At 53.3% G+C, this 16044-nt stretch overlaps 1 protein-coding gene across 1 annotated transcript in view; it reads right to left on the bottom strand.

Annotated features, from left to right (window-relative positions):
• Positions 1-4226: 4226 nt before the first annotated feature.
• The window catches only part of LOC144934202 (follistatin-related protein 4-like), a 39479-nt gene continuing 27661 nt past the window's right edge, over positions 4227-16044 (bottom strand). Inside the window, exons 6-11 of the mRNA XM_078859784.1 lie at positions 15388-15522; positions 14813-14940; positions 14252-14386; positions 13454-13561; positions 9874-9998; positions 4227-7101 (exon numbers count right to left, since the gene is read on the bottom strand). Of these exons, the coding sequence (XP_078715910.1) occupies positions 6066-7101; positions 9874-9998; positions 13454-13561; positions 14252-14386; positions 14813-14940; positions 15388-15522 (1667 nt within the window). The 3' untranslated portion in view covers positions 4227-6065. The remainder of the gene's footprint in view (positions 7102-9873; positions 9999-13453; positions 13562-14251; positions 14387-14812; positions 14941-15387; positions 15523-16044) is intronic.

Below are 16044 nucleotides of genomic sequence, written 5' to 3'. Positions count from 1 at the left end.
CTGGTGATTACCGTGTTAAACCTGGTGATTACCGTGTTAAACCTGGTGATTACCGTGTTAAACCTGGTGATTACTGTGTTAAACCTGGTGATTACTGTGTTAAACCTGGTGATTGCCGTGTTAAACCTGGTGATTACTGTGTTAAACCTGGTGATTACCATGTTAAACCTGGTGATTACCGTGTTAAACCTGGTGATTACCGTGTTAAACCTGGTGATTACCGTGTTAAACCTGGTGATTACCGTGTTAAACCTGGTGATTACCGTGTTAAACCTGGTGATTACCGTGTTAAACCTGGTGATTGCCGTGTTAAACCTGGTGATTACCGTGTTAAACCTGGTGATTACCGTGTTAAACCTGGTGATTACCGTGTTAAACCTGGTGATTACCGTGTTAAACCTGGTGATTACCGTGTTAAACCTGGTGATTGCCGTGTTAAACCTGGTGATTACCGTGTTAAACCTGGTGATTACCGTGTTAAACCTGGTGATTACCGTGTTAAACCTGGTGATTACCGTGTTAAACCTGGTGATTGCCGTGTTAAACCTGGTGATTGCCGTGTTAAACCTGGTGATTACCGTGTTAAACCTGGTGATTACCGTGTTAAACCTGGTGATTACCGTGTTAAACCTGGTGATTGCCGTGTTAAACCTGGTGATTGCCGTGTTAAACCTGGTGATTACCGTGTTAAACCTGGTGATTACCGTGTTAAACCTGGTGATTACCGTGTTAAACCTGGTGATTACCGTGTTAAACCTGGTGATTACCGTGTTAAACCTGGTGATTGCCGTGTTAAACCTGGTGATTGCCGTGTTAAACCTGGTGATTACCGTGTTAAACCTGGTGATTACCGTGTTAAACCTGGTGATTACCGTGTTAAACCTGGTGATTGCCGTGTTAAACCTGGTGATTACCGTGTTAAACCTGGTGATTACCGTGTTAAACCTGGTGATTACCGTGTTAAACCTGGTGATTACCGTGTTAAACCTGGTGATTGCCGTGTTAAACCTGGTGATTACCGTGTTAAACCTGGTGATTGCCGTGTTAAACCTGGTGATTACCGTGTTAAACCTGGTGATTGTCGTGTTAAACCTGGTGATTACCGTGTTAAACCTGGTGATTACCGTGTTAAACCTGGTGATTACCGTGTTAAACCTGGTGATTACCGTGTTAAACCTGGTGATTGCCGTGTTAAACCTGGTGATTACCGTGTTAAACCTGGTGATTACCGTGTTAAACCTGGTGATTGCCGTGTTAAACCTGGTGATTACCGTGTTAAACCTGGTGATTGTCGTGTTAAACCTGGTGATTACCGTGTTGAACCTGGTGATTACCGTGTTAAACCTGGTGATTACCGTGTTAAACCTGGTGATTGCCGTGTTAAACCTGGTGATTACCGTGTTAAACCTGGTGATTACCGTGTTAAACCTGGTGATTACCGTGTTAAACCTGGTGATTACTGTGTTAAACCTGGTGATTGCCGTGTTAAACCTGGTGATTGCCGTGTTAAACCTGGCGAAATGCTGATGCCGGTACGGTTATATTTGCCGCGTTGAACTTTTACGACGGTAAAACTGCACAGTTTTGATGACAGACCGAGGCTGGCCAGGGACGGGCTTGGTCTGTGTGCTGGAACAAGTGGCAACCCTCGTTCCGCCCCCTCCGCCACAACGCCACTCACTCATTCACTGCGTGCCATAAAGACAAAGGTGCCCCCGATAGCTGTGCAGACTGATAGGACAAGTGCTTTTTGCGAGCACCTATTAAGGTCAGGATAACGTACTGGGAGGGGGGGGGAAGGGGTCGGAGGCGGCCAACACCACGCCCGGCCGCCTTTGTCTCCTCATTGCTTTTGCGCATACTCTCCACACAAAGACAAATAATCCCCCGTGTAGCCTTAACAGACTGTTGCTGTTAGCGAGCACCTATGAAAGCAAGCAAGGTACTCGACCGCCTTTGTCACCCCAGTGGTGACGTTTATACACCACACCAGGTACTCATTTGAGGCTGAGCCGATCTAGGGGAGGCCCAGGACTGGTTCAGATAATCGTCACTTGTTGTTGGCCATGAGCGGGAATCGAACCTGGGTCGCCAGGTTCATAGCGCAGCGTGCTAATCGCTCCACTACCGCTCCCCACACAGCACAAACACTCATTTGAGGCCGAGTCCACCTAGGGGAGGTCCAAGAACGCTGCAGATATTCGCTACTGGCGTTATCGCCTTTTTGGTCGGTAATCAAACTCGGGCTGGCTGAGGCTCGTAGCGTAGTACGCTAACCACTGCGCCACCGCTCCCTCTCACACGTGCACAGTTCGACTTCTATGTTTGGGGGGGGGGGGAGGCAGGGGTTCGCTTTGTCCTCACATTAGGAATTGCGGGTGGATACGATTAATTAATCATCTTAATTGTAAACTACTGTACATAAATTAATAAAGGTGTCCACTTTGAGCGTGGGGAGGGGAGGGGCGTTAAGAGGAAGAGCTCCGAACCCACCGAGTTGTGGCCCAGTCAGGGTCTCGCGGGGCTGGTGTCACAACCCCCGCCTGTCCATCGAAGCCAAAGTGGTCTCCTGCTGCTCGAATGAGCAATGAAGGCGGTTGTTCATCTCCTGTTTGCAGTCCTGACCTAGTGGCGGGACATTCCACATCTGTGTGCGGCCGGGGTGGGTCAATCCGTGGGGCAACCATTGTTGAATTTTCCCACAAAGTGGTACCTATTTTATGTCGAACCCGGAGGTGATAGGTGATGGGCTGAGTCAACCTTCAGCCAGGATTTGAACGCGCAACCTTTCCAATTGCGCGCCGCTTGCTCCACTGCTGAGCCACCTGGCTGGATTACCCATCGCTTTAAACAATCCTGGGCCGCCCATGCAAATGAGATGTTCCATCTCACGGGATATTCCAGGTGACATTGTTTTAATGAATACCGTACATGAAAAATAACCGGTCTCTGTACAAGTGTAAACAATAAATATGCATAAAACAAGAATCTGAACATTTCACATCCATTCTAGTGCAATCAGAAACGAAGAACGTGGCCATTCTGTCACGGGGTTGTGCATGGTAAGACATAATTCAGGCACAGCCACCACCGCGTTCAGATGCACAATGAACCCTCAATGAAAACGAACGCAAAGTTTACTTTGGCAGCGAATGATCGTGGGAAATGCAAAAGTTTCGAAGTTGTTTATGTGCGACAGCCTGAAACATCGGGGCCCTTTTGGAACTTTTCAACAACAAAATAACTCGGCAACTGCAAGCCACAAACTTTGCCCAGAAGTGCTACAGAGAACAGCCTGACGATACAACAACAAGAGCCATTCTTTTGAGACAACATTTCGAGACAACATTGTCAGCGTCGAGAATGTGCACTTTGTTCCCGGGGCAGCACAAACCTCTCCCAATCAATGGGGATTCTCAGTGGCAGTGAAGGATATCAGCTCGCGCAATCAGCCTGCAGTGAGAGGGAGGCTCAGCAGCTTACAGGGCCAAGCACCTGTGTCTCACAACTGAGCTTACACTGATAAGAAGAAACACAAGTTTCAATGCGATGCTTTCTATTCTTTTTACCCGGTAAACCCCACTGAACTATACAGCTCTTTTTCAACAAGCGACTTGGCTACAAATGATAGCTCATCGAAGTGGCTTATCAATCGGACATTTATAGCAGCCAAATACTCTGAACGCATGTTTCTAAATGTGGAGGGAAACCCGGGAGGACCCGGAGATAAATCCACGCGAAAACGTGGAATACATGCAAACTCCAAATATACAGCAGGCGTCAGGGTCGGGTTCGAACCCACGACCTCCTCCTATATACCAGGCGATGTAGTTAACATCTCGCTACCGTGGCGCGCCTTCACGTCTGATTAGATCTGGTTCTAGAATGCAGCAAACTTATGATCTCAGCCCGATTGCCAATGGGTGTAATCAATGGCGGAGCCACAATTTTTAGGGAGGGGGGGGCAACCCTGCCAGCAATGAAAAATGATAGGAGTTGATAATTGTTTTTTTACCCTTCTATCTGGCAACAAAACTGACACCTTTTTTACAAGGAGTCATGTTTGCATTATGACTGCAGGTATTGTGGTCTATGCAAACATGACTCCTTGCAAAAAATGTGTCAGTTTTGTTGCCAGATAGAAGGGTAAAAAAATATATCATATTTTTTACTGGCAAATGAGGTTCCAATGGTGAATGATAGGAGTTGTTAGTAAGTAAGGACTTGTACCTTACTTTTTATTCGACGCGTGTGCGGCGATGGCGCAGGCATCGATCGAGGGTCGAATTCGAACCGCGTTGTGTGATCGGCATCGCGCTCGCTGAAGGTGAATGCCTTCAGGGAAGTCGTGTACTGTATACGCATCTGCGCACAATTCGGAGTCACTTATAACTGCTTTGCCATTACTTATTGCCAATTATGGACTCAGACTATTGTCTTATCATCTCATAGAGTCCCTGGCACATAATTATATGCTACACAGTGGCAGTGGGGGTCGCAAAATGCCGATTTATTACTAATAAACCCCAATGATCCGATCGAAATTAGGGATTTAGATCGGGTCATTGGGGGGGGGACACGTGCCACCCCCCCCCACTGGCTCCGCCAGTGCCTATGACCAAGTCATTATCACGGATTCTGTAAATGCTTTCCAACATACATGAGTCCTCACGCATATCCATTTATCGATAACAGCGTTGTGTTTCAAGATGTACATCGAAGTGGTGTCATATTGCGCGTGTCGCGTGACGGTGCGAGATGACGCCAATTGCACCATCACGGCAAAGGCTCATCCTCATAGCGCTGGCTTTATTGGTCAACAATTTTCGGCGACTCTTCCATTAATTTGGCGATTCTTCTTTGAAATGTCCCTCTTGGCAACTCAACCGTTCGTCCAACCGTTCGTATTGAATCATCTTGACGAGAGGTATCGTGCCATCCCATCACACAACAACAGAGTGCTCATATGCACGAACGCTTTCAACCTTCGTTGAAAAATCCGAAACAAATCACGTCACCCGTTTGGTTAATTCCATCTCGGAGCACCAATACGTAAAAGAAAACCCTCAACGAGTGCTGCAGTAGAGCATTCTGGGGGTAATACATGAGCTTCCTTTGCATATCTCAGCACGCATGTGAATTCTATTTGAATCTGCTGTCCATTTGTAATTCCAGGCCAACGTGAACCAGCAGAATTGAAAACACCCATCAGAGAGAGAGAGAGAGCAAGCACAGTCGTTCAAAGCGTTTAGTCCCCAATAAAACCCCGCACTTTATATGTACACATCAACAAGTGCTGCCGTGCCACCGGCCTCTCTATCTCTGCCTTGCAGACTTATGCTCAGTCAGGAAGACGCAGTGTCCAATTGAGTTTGTAAACGCAGGTGTACATTACACAGGGACAGCGCGAGTCTGGAGTCCCATGGAGCAAATGCACTCGACTGAAGCTCACGTGGAGAGTTTCAGATCGCCATGCCCTTTCACGCGCGTGAAGGGAAGCACCCATCCGCGTTGGCAGTGGTGCACAAGCGCAGACAATAAAAATCTTCAACGACATTGTGGCCTTACAAAGAAAAAACATATATAACAGGCGACGCATCGGGCAAATGGCAATTGTTCATATCACGTGCTTGCTTTTATGCATCTCTGGTGCTATAAGGGCCATTGCTTGAATCCTTGCCTATCCCATCGACATTTTTCCCCGTGGAAGGCCACATTGTTATCGTCCGATGCGTTGAGTTGTTGTTTAACTCCGTGTTACTGCTGCTGTGCCAGAGGCTAGATCGAAGCGTTCTTCGGAAGTCGTTCTGCGGTATCACCTTCCGGGGACCATTCCCTGACACGAGGCGCTGCTCTGGTGTGACGGTCTTTGTGCAGTCGATATGCAGTGGCAGCACACACTATGTACAATACAATGATGGCATGGTAAGAGTTAAAAATATTACACTTTGATGAAAAGCATGTCACCAATTACCAAGTATATTACAGTACATATATTATTGTTTTAATTTATCTACACGAACCCCCAACGATAAGAAAGGTCTCATTTCACTGTTCGCCGTCTTCTAGTCTTCTGCAATCCAGACGACGGCGTCGGGAACATGCTTCCAGGACAGCCAGCAGCTCACTCTCCACGGCTCCGCTTCCAGCACGATGAGAGTTTGCTTGCCCCAGCGGAGAAGGTGCTGCCCAAACAAGCCAGTGTCCACGAGTTGCCACTCGGCCGCCAAAGTCTGCCTCGCCGCTGGGGGCCCTTGGCCAATTCTCAACCCTTCCAGCACTGGCAACGAACGAGAAAAATGCTTCAACGGGTCCTGCTGGAGTTTTCCCGCGTCAATGGTTTCCCTTATATTGACCCCTACAGTTCTTTGGTCATGCGCTGGGTTTTTTGGCACGAATTTGCTCGTTGAAATGAAACTCCAATTCCCTGTTTGTGGCTCGATGAGGAGCAGGTCGGGCCGATCTCTGAGTCCGACGTAGACGTTGTAGCCGTACCCAGACCTCCACGCTGGCTGGAACAGCACCCCAGAGACGGCCAGCCGCGTGCGCAACACAAACCCCTCCACGGTTTCCCCCGCGGCGGACAACGTCTGCACGTGCACGATGCTTCCCGAGCGATAAGCGCAAGAAGCGTGCAGTGGGCGGCTACGCACGAAGTCACCCGCACCGTCCGGATCGCACGGCGCCGGCCGAGACGCACCACCGCCACCGCTCCGGTTCTTTGCGGAGTTCGCTTCGAGGCTCACGGAGCGACGAGCCCGCGGCGACGGCTGCGACGAACGCTCGCTCGCCACGCTGACGACGTGGCGCCCGTCGGGAGAGACGTGGGGCGTTCCGGCGGCGCCGCCGTTGCGCCCCAACACCGCGTCCGTGACGGCGTCCAACACGAGCTGCGCGAACGCTGCGCCGCCACCACGACGCCGGTGACCGCCAGCACGGCGCCCGGCGCACGCCACCACGTAGCGCCCGCCGCGCGGCGAGAAGGCGACGGCGCGTGGCACGCAGCCCCAGGGCGCGAGGCTCACGCGCCGCGCCAGCCGCAGGCGCAGCAGGTCCACCTTGTAGATGAGCGGACGTCGGGAGCAGGCGAGGAGCCCGAACCTGCAGACGTTCACCCAGACCGCGACACCGCGTCCGCGAAGGGCCGCACGCAGGTTGATGCTGCTCAGCGGTTTGGACTCAGAAACTGAATATTCTATGGGAACCTCATCTATCTGGCTAGGCTCTAAGGAAAGCTGTCTCGGGTGTGGACCAATCAACTTCAAGGACAGTGCATATTATCAGAGTTATGTCTTTTGTTTGTATTATGACTGCAGGTATTGCGGTCTATGCAAACATGACTCCTTGTAAAAAGGTGTCAGTTTAGTTGCCAGATATAAGGGTAAAAAACAATTATCAAACTGAATATTGTTCTGTACTGGAGGAATCCGATTAGCTATGAGGGTCTTTTTTCAAAGATGTCCAGTCGTTTCACCAGATGTCCGGTAGTTAGGGTCTGTACAATATCCGTGCTAATACCAATCAGCCTCGTCAAATGACAACACACTCGACAGTTAATTAAATGTACACCTCCCAATGAATGTGATCGTTACTCTTTGGTTCTTTCGGTAAAGTCACGTAGGTATAAAATAAATCACGACGTTTCGGGCGCAACACAAGCGTCCGTCATCAGGTGGGAAAGCTTTGACGGACGCTTGTGTTGCGCCCGAAACGTCGTGATTTATTTTATTTTATACCTCCGTGACTTTACCGAAAGAACCAAAGAGTATGGATTCCTGCAGTCACGAAAGCTCCGAATCAAGATTGATATCGTTGACGCTTTGTTTTGTTTGATGTTACCGCACCTCGTGTGATGTCGGTTTATGTCGGTTTAACAGAGGCATGTCCAACATGTTACCTGTAGGGCTGGATTTATTAACAACACAAACACATGATGATGATTATTATTATTGTTACGCTTCTTAAGCCAGGAAGGCGTCACGAAGCCTCAAGACTTTCTTTCAGGGGGGTGGGGAGGGAGTCTTGCCAAGTTTTCGCAGCAGGGGGCAATGCTGCTGCTGCTGCTGCTCTCCGTGTGTGATGCTAGACGAGTAATTTGCAGGACTTCTGTCAGCATTGGGATGTGTGTGGGGGTGTGTCGGCCATGGGAGGAAACCGAGGACCCAGCAGACAACCCATGCAGAACAGCGATAGAGAGAACATACAAACTACATACAGAGAGAACATACAAACTCCACACAGAGAGAACATACAAACTCCACACAGACACACAGAAACATATACACTGCGCACACAGAGAAACGTACAATAACTCCACACAGAAACAACATGCAAACTACACACAGAGAGGCGCCGAGTCGGATGTATCCACACAATACTGTAGCCAAATACGAGAGTCTGGGAGAGTGATTTCTGGTGCCCATGAGCATGTCCATGCCACGCTCTGCTGCATCTCGCCCACACACCACTCACACCCCTCCTCCCATTTGGTAAACTTCTCTACGGACAGGGAAGTGGAAATGGAGGCGATGGTGTCGTTTATTAGAATCGCCGCGTTTATTTGCTCGCTGCCTGCGAGTGAGAGTGCCGGGGCCCATTCGAGGGAAGGGCCCCCCGGTTTAATTTCCCCGTGGATGTTGATGGCGGCGTGGTATTGACCCTGCCCTGCTCGGCACCCAGAGGCGGGCAGGGCGCAGTGGTCAGTCCGGGGTCAGGGAGGGGGAGGGCGGAGTTGGAGGGGGGGTTGGAGGGGAGGGGGTTGGAGGTGGGGGTTGGAGGTGGGGTTGGGGGGGGTTGGAGGTGGGGGTTGGAGGGGGGTTGGAGGTGGGGGTTGGAGGTGGGGTTGGGGGGGGTTGGAGGTGGGGGTTGGGGGGGGTTGGAGGTGGGGGTTGGGGGGGGTTGGAGGGGAGGGGGTTGGAGGGGAGGGGTTGGGGGGGGGTTGGAGGTGGGGTTGGGGGGGGTTGGAGGTGGGGGTTGGAGGGGGGTTGGAGGTGGGGGTTGGAGGTGGGGTTGGGGGGGGTTGGAGGTGGGGGTTGGGGGGGGTTGGAGGTGGGGGTTGGGGGGGGTTGGAGGGGAGGGGGTTGGAGGGGAGGGGTTGGGGGGGGGTTGGAGGTGGGGGTTGGGGGGGGGTTGGAGGTGGGGTTGGAGTGGGGGTTGGAGGTGGGGGTTGGAGGTGGGGGTTGGAGGGGGGGTTGGAGTGGGGGGTTGGAGGTGGGGGTTGGAGGGGGGGGTTGGAGGTGGGGGTTGGGGGGGGGTTGGAGGTGGGGTTGGAGTGGGGGTTGGAGGTGGGGGTTGGAGGTGGGGGTTGGAGGGGGGGTTGGAGTGGGGGGTTGGAGGGGGGTTTGGAGGGGGGTTGGAGGTGGGGGTTGGAGTGGGGGGTTGGAGGTGGGGGTTGGAGGGGATTGGAGGTGGGGGTTGGAGGTGGGGGTTGGAGGGGGGGGTTGGGGGGGGTTGGAGGTGTGGGTTGGAGGTGGGGGTTGGAGGGGGGGTTGGAGTGGGGGGTTGGAGGTGGGGGTTGGAGGTGGGGGTTGGAGATGGGGGGATTGGGTTGGAGGGGGGGTTGGAGGTGGAGATTGGAGGTGGGGGGGTTGGAGGTGGGGGTTGGAGGTGGGGGGGTTGGGTTGGAGGTGGAGATTGGAGGTGGGGGGGTTGGAGGTGGGGGTTGGAGGTGGGGGGGTTGGGTTGGAGGGGGGGTTGGAGGTGGAGGTTGGAGGTGGGGGGGTTGGAGGTGGGGGTTGGAGGTGGGGGGGTTGGGTTGGAGGTGGAGATTGGAGGTGGGGGGGTTGGAGGTGGGGGTTGGAGGTGGGGGGGTTGGGTTGGAGGGGGGGTTGGAGGTGGAGGTTGGAGGTGGGGGGGTTGGAGGTGGGGGCTCACCGTGCCGCGGGGAGGAGGGGGGACGAGGGGATGTGGAGGTCGCGCAGGGACGAGCAGGCGGTGCCCGGCAGCGTCTCGCTGCGACGGCCGTGGCCGCTGCCACCGCTGGAGGCCTCGTGGATGACCTGCCGACACAGCGCCGCGGGCTCACGCCTAGCTGCGCTGGCGAGAGCTTTGTCTGTCGCGAGCGTCGCACGATGTGCGTGCGGTCCACCGCCACACTTTGCAGGTCACCTCGCCCTCTCTTTCCTTCTGCTGCTTCTTCCCGAGGGAATTCCTAACTCCTGTCGTCTCTTCTCCCCAAGCTGCTATCATAACCTTGCTCAGTTTCCACAAATGCGTAAACGCGTATCTATTAGAACTTTGACGATGTTTTTTTTTTTGCGGGACGTTTGACGTTTTGGACCAATGGGCCCGTGCTCAGCAACTGTGTTGAAAATAAAATTAAAATCAGATTTTTATATTGAACACCGTGTCGTTCAGAAGGACTGCAAAGTGAATGAATACACAGCGATTAGCGCACTGAACCGTGAGCCTGGCCACAGTAAACTCAGGGAGGGGGGGGGGGGTGAAACCTGCACTGGTCTCAAGCCTCCCTTTACCAACCCACATTGGCCTGTGCGATGAAGTACCGTCACAAAGACAAAGATCCCGCCTGTAGCCTTAACAGACTGTAGGGGCAAGTGCTGTTAGCTAGCACCTATGAAGGCAGGGACGGCACACGAGGGGGTGGGTGGTCAGCATCACGCCCGGCTGCCTTTGTTTCCCTTTTGACGGATGTTTACACATCGCACCAGGTACTCATTTGAGGCTGAGTCGACCCAGAGGAGGCCCAGGACCGCTTCACATAATCGTCACCGGTGCTGAAAAAGTACGGCCGCACAACCCCAATGACCGACACGCCGCGGAGTCAATATACACAACAAATAAATAAGAAGAAAAAGGGCACCGCTGACATTTCAAGAGGGATACATCCAGCGTGAAATGTGTGGCTGGGCTTATGAAGTGAATCGATCACTGAGAGAGAGAGAGGCTGCTGTCTGCGCCGCTGCCCACACACCGCCCCTGCACACCCTCGCCGCGTGCGTGCGCGCGCTCCGCGCTACGAACCCGGTGACCGGAGTTCGATTCCCGCTCACGGCCAAACGCCGGTGACGACGGTCTGAACCGGTCCTGGGTTCTCCCCGAGGCCGATTCGCATTGAGACGAAGAACTAGCGGCTCGCGGCGAGAGTCTCGAACCAGGGAACAACTTAAGCGAGCGAATGTAGTTGAGGAGTGAAGAGTATTTATGTGCACGATTCAACCGAGTTGCTAACGATTTTTTTTTATTCCCAGGATTGTTGACAGGCTGGGAAGTAACACATCAGCTGTCATGTGAGGCTCGTTTTTGACGGAACGGCCGCCGTCCCATCAAGCATCTCATCCGTCGGCCATCATCACGCCTTCCCGCTCCGACTTATTTTTTTTAAACAGTCAACCGCGGGCTTCTCCAATTTGCATTTGACCTCTGATCCGTGGATTTCCTCCTTCAAGTCGCTCCGTTTAATTTCCAGCATGCCACTCTCAATGTGTGTGTGTGTGGGTGCGGTAGTGTAGCAGTTCGCGCGCTGCGCTATGAACCTGGCGACCCGAGTTCGATTCCCACTCACGGCCAACATCGGTGAAGATTATCTGAACTGGTCCTGGGCCTCCCCTAGATCGACTCAGCCTCAAATGAGTAACTGGTGCGGTGCGTAAAAACATCACCACTAGGGAGACAAAAGCGGCTGGGTGTGGAGCTGGCCACCCACCCCTGCGTGTGCTGTTCTGGCTTTCATAGGTGCTCGCTAACAGCACTTGCCCCAACAGTATGTTAAGGCTATACGGGGATCTTTGTGTGTGTGTGTACTCTTGGCGCAGTAGGGGGCACAGGTGGTGCAGTCATCTCAATCAGTCAACATGGCACCTGCTGGGTCTGTCCGGTGACATCCTGCCTGCGGGTGTTCGACACTTCACGTGGCTTTAACGTGCACATAGCCTGGCACAAGCGCCGTGGTGACGTCACCGCCACTTTGTGGCGAATAGCGGTTCTTGTTTTTTGTTGTGTACTCTTCAGCTCTTATTAAATCGTCTTCATCGGTGGGGGGGTGAGGGGGGGGGTCAGCATTTCGGATCCGTATGTCACAGCAGGTAACGTCCACCGGTCCAGGGACGTTCTTGTTTCGGCCCCATCGCTCGAGATCAAAATGCGGTCTTCCAAAAGCGCTCCATGCCGCCCTCTCTCTCTCTGCTGCTCTCTCTCTCTCTCTCTGCTGCTCTCTCTCTCTCATGTCACCGCCTTGACCCCCCACCCCACTCCATCGACAATCAACAACCCTGTTGTGTTTTCCAATTTCTCTCCCTCCAACAAATGGGTTACCTTTTCGTTCGTGGAACTTGTTGTAGATTACTTTTCTCTCTCTCTCTCTCTCGCTGTCTCTCACCTTTATCTTTGTGGTCTCACATCGCAGCCTGTTCTGTCAAAGTTATCAGCAATCATTTGCCGCAGTTCATTTCCAACGGGGTGCCTTCGGGAACACGCGAGATGGTTGACGCTTTCACCATTTTACGAGATAACTACGGCGGAGATTGCATTAAGAATGTAACAAGGTGCAGTGCAGAGCAGAGCAGGAAGGCAGGCAAGGAGATGCGCTCTTGCCGAGGCTACTGAAGGTGCAGTGAGAAGATTTATTCAGATTCGTTTTTTTTATGTTCTCACTGCACGTGGGCCTGGAATTACCTGCTGCCTTCTTTGTCTCACTTGGTTTGCAGTGACGTGGCTGCTCTGTGAGCTGCCGCTTCTCCCACTCTCGTCTTGACTTGTCATGCACCACAATTTGTCTCTTCAGATGCTTGTTTTAATACATTTGGTTGTCATTGCTCTGATTTCTGTTTGCTTCATTGTTGTTTTTATGTTGTTGCTTTTGTCAAGAGTATTTGGCTGCTATAAATGTTCTCGTGATAAGCCACGTCGTTGAGCCATTATTGGAAAAGAGAGCTATGTAGCTCAGTGAGCCTTACCTGATACGTTTTTTTTAAGTTTAGTCCTTAGTTTTCAACTAGGCGACTCGGGTAACTTTTGCAAATTAGACTAACCTGGTCTCTTGGATTCTCACCTGGTTAAACAAACTTAACCAAAGTTGTGTCTTTTGTGTGCTGTACCCCTCGTGTACCGTATGGTGTCTGCTATTTTGTCTCACGTTCACCCGAGACGGGAGAAAATGTGGGACGTTCTCATCGGACGGAACGGGACGAGCATTCAAATCTGTTGCCCGTTGTTGTCCCTCCCTCACACTGACCCTGACAGCTCGTGGCTGATTCGCATTGAATACGCTGTGGACACAAAACACCACACGTGACGTGTAAGTGGAATTGTCAACCCGTGCCAGGTGGGAGCAGCAGCTCCCAGTGGACCTAACGACCCCTGGGGCCCCACTGCCGCACCGCTACCCCTGCTTCGGAGGGCCCTCGCTCGCTCGCAGCCTCCAAGCGAGCGCCGTGACCTCCAAGCGAGCGCCGCGACCTCCAGCTGCCGGCAACGGCTGCCGTCATCTCCTCACCTGCAGAGATTGACCCGCCGATCGATTGCGAGCGGCGCTCAGGACCCAGACGCGATCCCTCGCCGCCTCGTACACCAGATGCCCGGGGGACGGCACCGTAGGGATGACCTGCAATTGCGGAGCGCGCGGACCGCGTCAACCTCTCGCCCGCGAGTTCGCAAGGCCCGCCTCGGGCTCGACTTTCGCCGGACCGGTGCGGAGGAGCAGAGGTCGTCGACGTCCTTAGGTCGCGGGCAATGCGCGCGACTCCCGGGTGCGGCACGGCCGGGGGGGGGGGGATGGAGCTCAGCCGCAGAGACCGAGTGCCGATCCCCAGGCGGAGTCATGCACCGCTGTGGTTTGTTTGTCGATGCGCTGCAATAACAACGCTCGGCGTCGCGACGACGCACTAAACTTTAACTATTTTTGTTCTACTCTTTGGTTCTTTCGGTAAAGTCACGTAGGTATGAAATAAAATAAATCACGACGTTTCGGGCACAACACAAGCGTCCGTCATCAGGTAAGGGCCCACTGAGCTGTATAGCTCTTTTTCTAAACCAACCTCGCCACAAACGATAACTCAACGATGGGGCTCATCGTGTGGAAATTTATAGTAGTCAAATACACTAGACGCGTGTTTCTAAACGTGGAGGGGAAAACCGGAGGACCCGGAGAAAAATCTGCGCCAAATATACACAGCAGGCGTCAGGGTCGGGATCGAAGCCACGACCTCTTGCATCCCAGGCGAAGTAGTTAACATCTCTTAGCCACCGTGACCCTGATACGCATCGCGATGGTGAGCGCGACGGAGCGTCTCACCTGCACGGCCTTCTGCGCGAACACGTCCACCACCACCACGCGGTTCTGCAGCGGTTGGGCGACATAAATGAACTTGTTTGCAACGACCACAGCAGATCCCCAGAGGCACTTCCCGGCGTCTCCGCAGAGCCGCTCCTGCAACACAAGAGTGCGCAAAGGCAAAGGTCACCCGTATAGCCTGTGCCGAACTGTTGGGGCAAGTGCTGTGAGCGAGCACCCTTGCGATGGACAAAAACGACGCGCACGAGGTTATGGGCATTGTTCTGCTGATGCAGGCGTGTGTCCCGTGCACACACACACACACACTTAGAACAAAGATTAAGATCCCAGACTGTTGGGGCAAGTGCTGTTGGCGAGTACCTTTGAAGGCCGGTACAGCAATCAAGGCGGTGGGGTGACCGATTCCACAACGGGCCGCCTTTGCCTCCCCCACCGTCGATGCTTACCCACTGTACCGGCTACTCATTCAAGGCTGAGCGAGCCTAGGGGGCAAACCGGTTCAGATGCTCGCCACCGACGTTGACCCCCGCCGGGACTCGCGTCGCTCGCCGGGAACCTCACCGCGTGCGGAGCGGCGCCCTCCACTCCGAGGTCGAGACGGAGGACGTCGCACGAGTCGGGCGCCAGCAGCGACACGGAGCCGCCTCCCCCGCCAAACGCGTAGAGCACGTTCCTCCTCGCGGGGGGCCCTGCACAGCGCCAGCAACAACAACAACAACAACAAAAACAACAACAACAAACACGCAGCTCGCGGTCACGACGTTCCCGCCGCACGCGACGCCGACAAATGTTGCGACACCGGTGCCAACGGCAGGAATACGGTGGCGATACGGACGCTGGGTGACATCGAGATGTCCGCTGGAACGTGTTTGGTTCGCGTTTCTCAACCCCCCCCACCCATCGCCCCCGAAGCTAACGAGCGAACGAGGCCCGCTCGTTTGTTTTGGCACTCGTATCGTCTGACAACGGCGCGGGCGACTCTCGTGCGTTGAGGGATCTTGTCCACCCCCGCAGGAGAAAGTCTCCCAGCGATTCTCGACGTCCTTGACGCGACCTCCCCCCCCCCTTCTCTCCCTCCCCCCCAGGTGACCGCGATCACCCTGTGGATGCCGCAGATCGCGGCCGCCGCAGCTTACGTGGCTTGAGAGGGAGGTCCTTGACGAAGAGAGAGGAGATTCGCTGCCGCGTGCCGGCGGGGTTGTGCGCCTGGCAGGTGTAAGCCGCCGTGTCCTCGTAGCGCACGTGGTCGATGCGCAGCTCCTGGCCGCCGCCTGCAACGACAGCGCCGCTCGTCTGGCGGTGACTCCGTGTACGCCGTCGCAGGTAAAAAAAAACATTTACCCGTAAAAACAAAGTTTTTCACTATAAATCCTTTATATGCGTGGCGGCTAGAATCTTCTCGTCCTCTGGCTTGAGATGGCTGCCACCTATGGGTCAGATGATTGCCTGCCACCATTAAGCAATTGGTAATTAAATATAATTTATTTTTTCCTAAAAAGTGTAAAATTTGGGATTTTTTTTCACGAATATAAATTGTCACGCACAACGAGTCTGTGTGCAAAATGTCAGCTCGATTGGATCACGGAAAGTGGGTTAAAAAACGACCGAAAGATTTGCACGGTCGTAAGCGCGCTAGCAAGCAAGCAAGTGAACTTAATATAAAGTATTTCAAAAAAAAATCACGCGAGGAGGACGGCCGTGGTTGTTTTTGTTTGGGTTAGGCGACGTGCCGGTGGTTCTATCCCAACATTCGCGTTGTCAGGCACCTGCGGGCATTATCATGTTGGTTGTCT

This window comes from Lampetra fluviatilis, chromosome 9, assembly GCF_964198595.1.
Source record: "Lampetra fluviatilis chromosome 9, kcLamFluv1.1, whole genome shotgun sequence".
NCBI classification, from domain to species: Eukaryota; Metazoa; Chordata; class Hyperoartia; order Petromyzontiformes; family Petromyzontidae; genus Lampetra; species Lampetra fluviatilis.
Note: the sequence above shows the minus strand (reverse complement) of the source record. Positions and strands in the feature narration are given on the sequence as shown.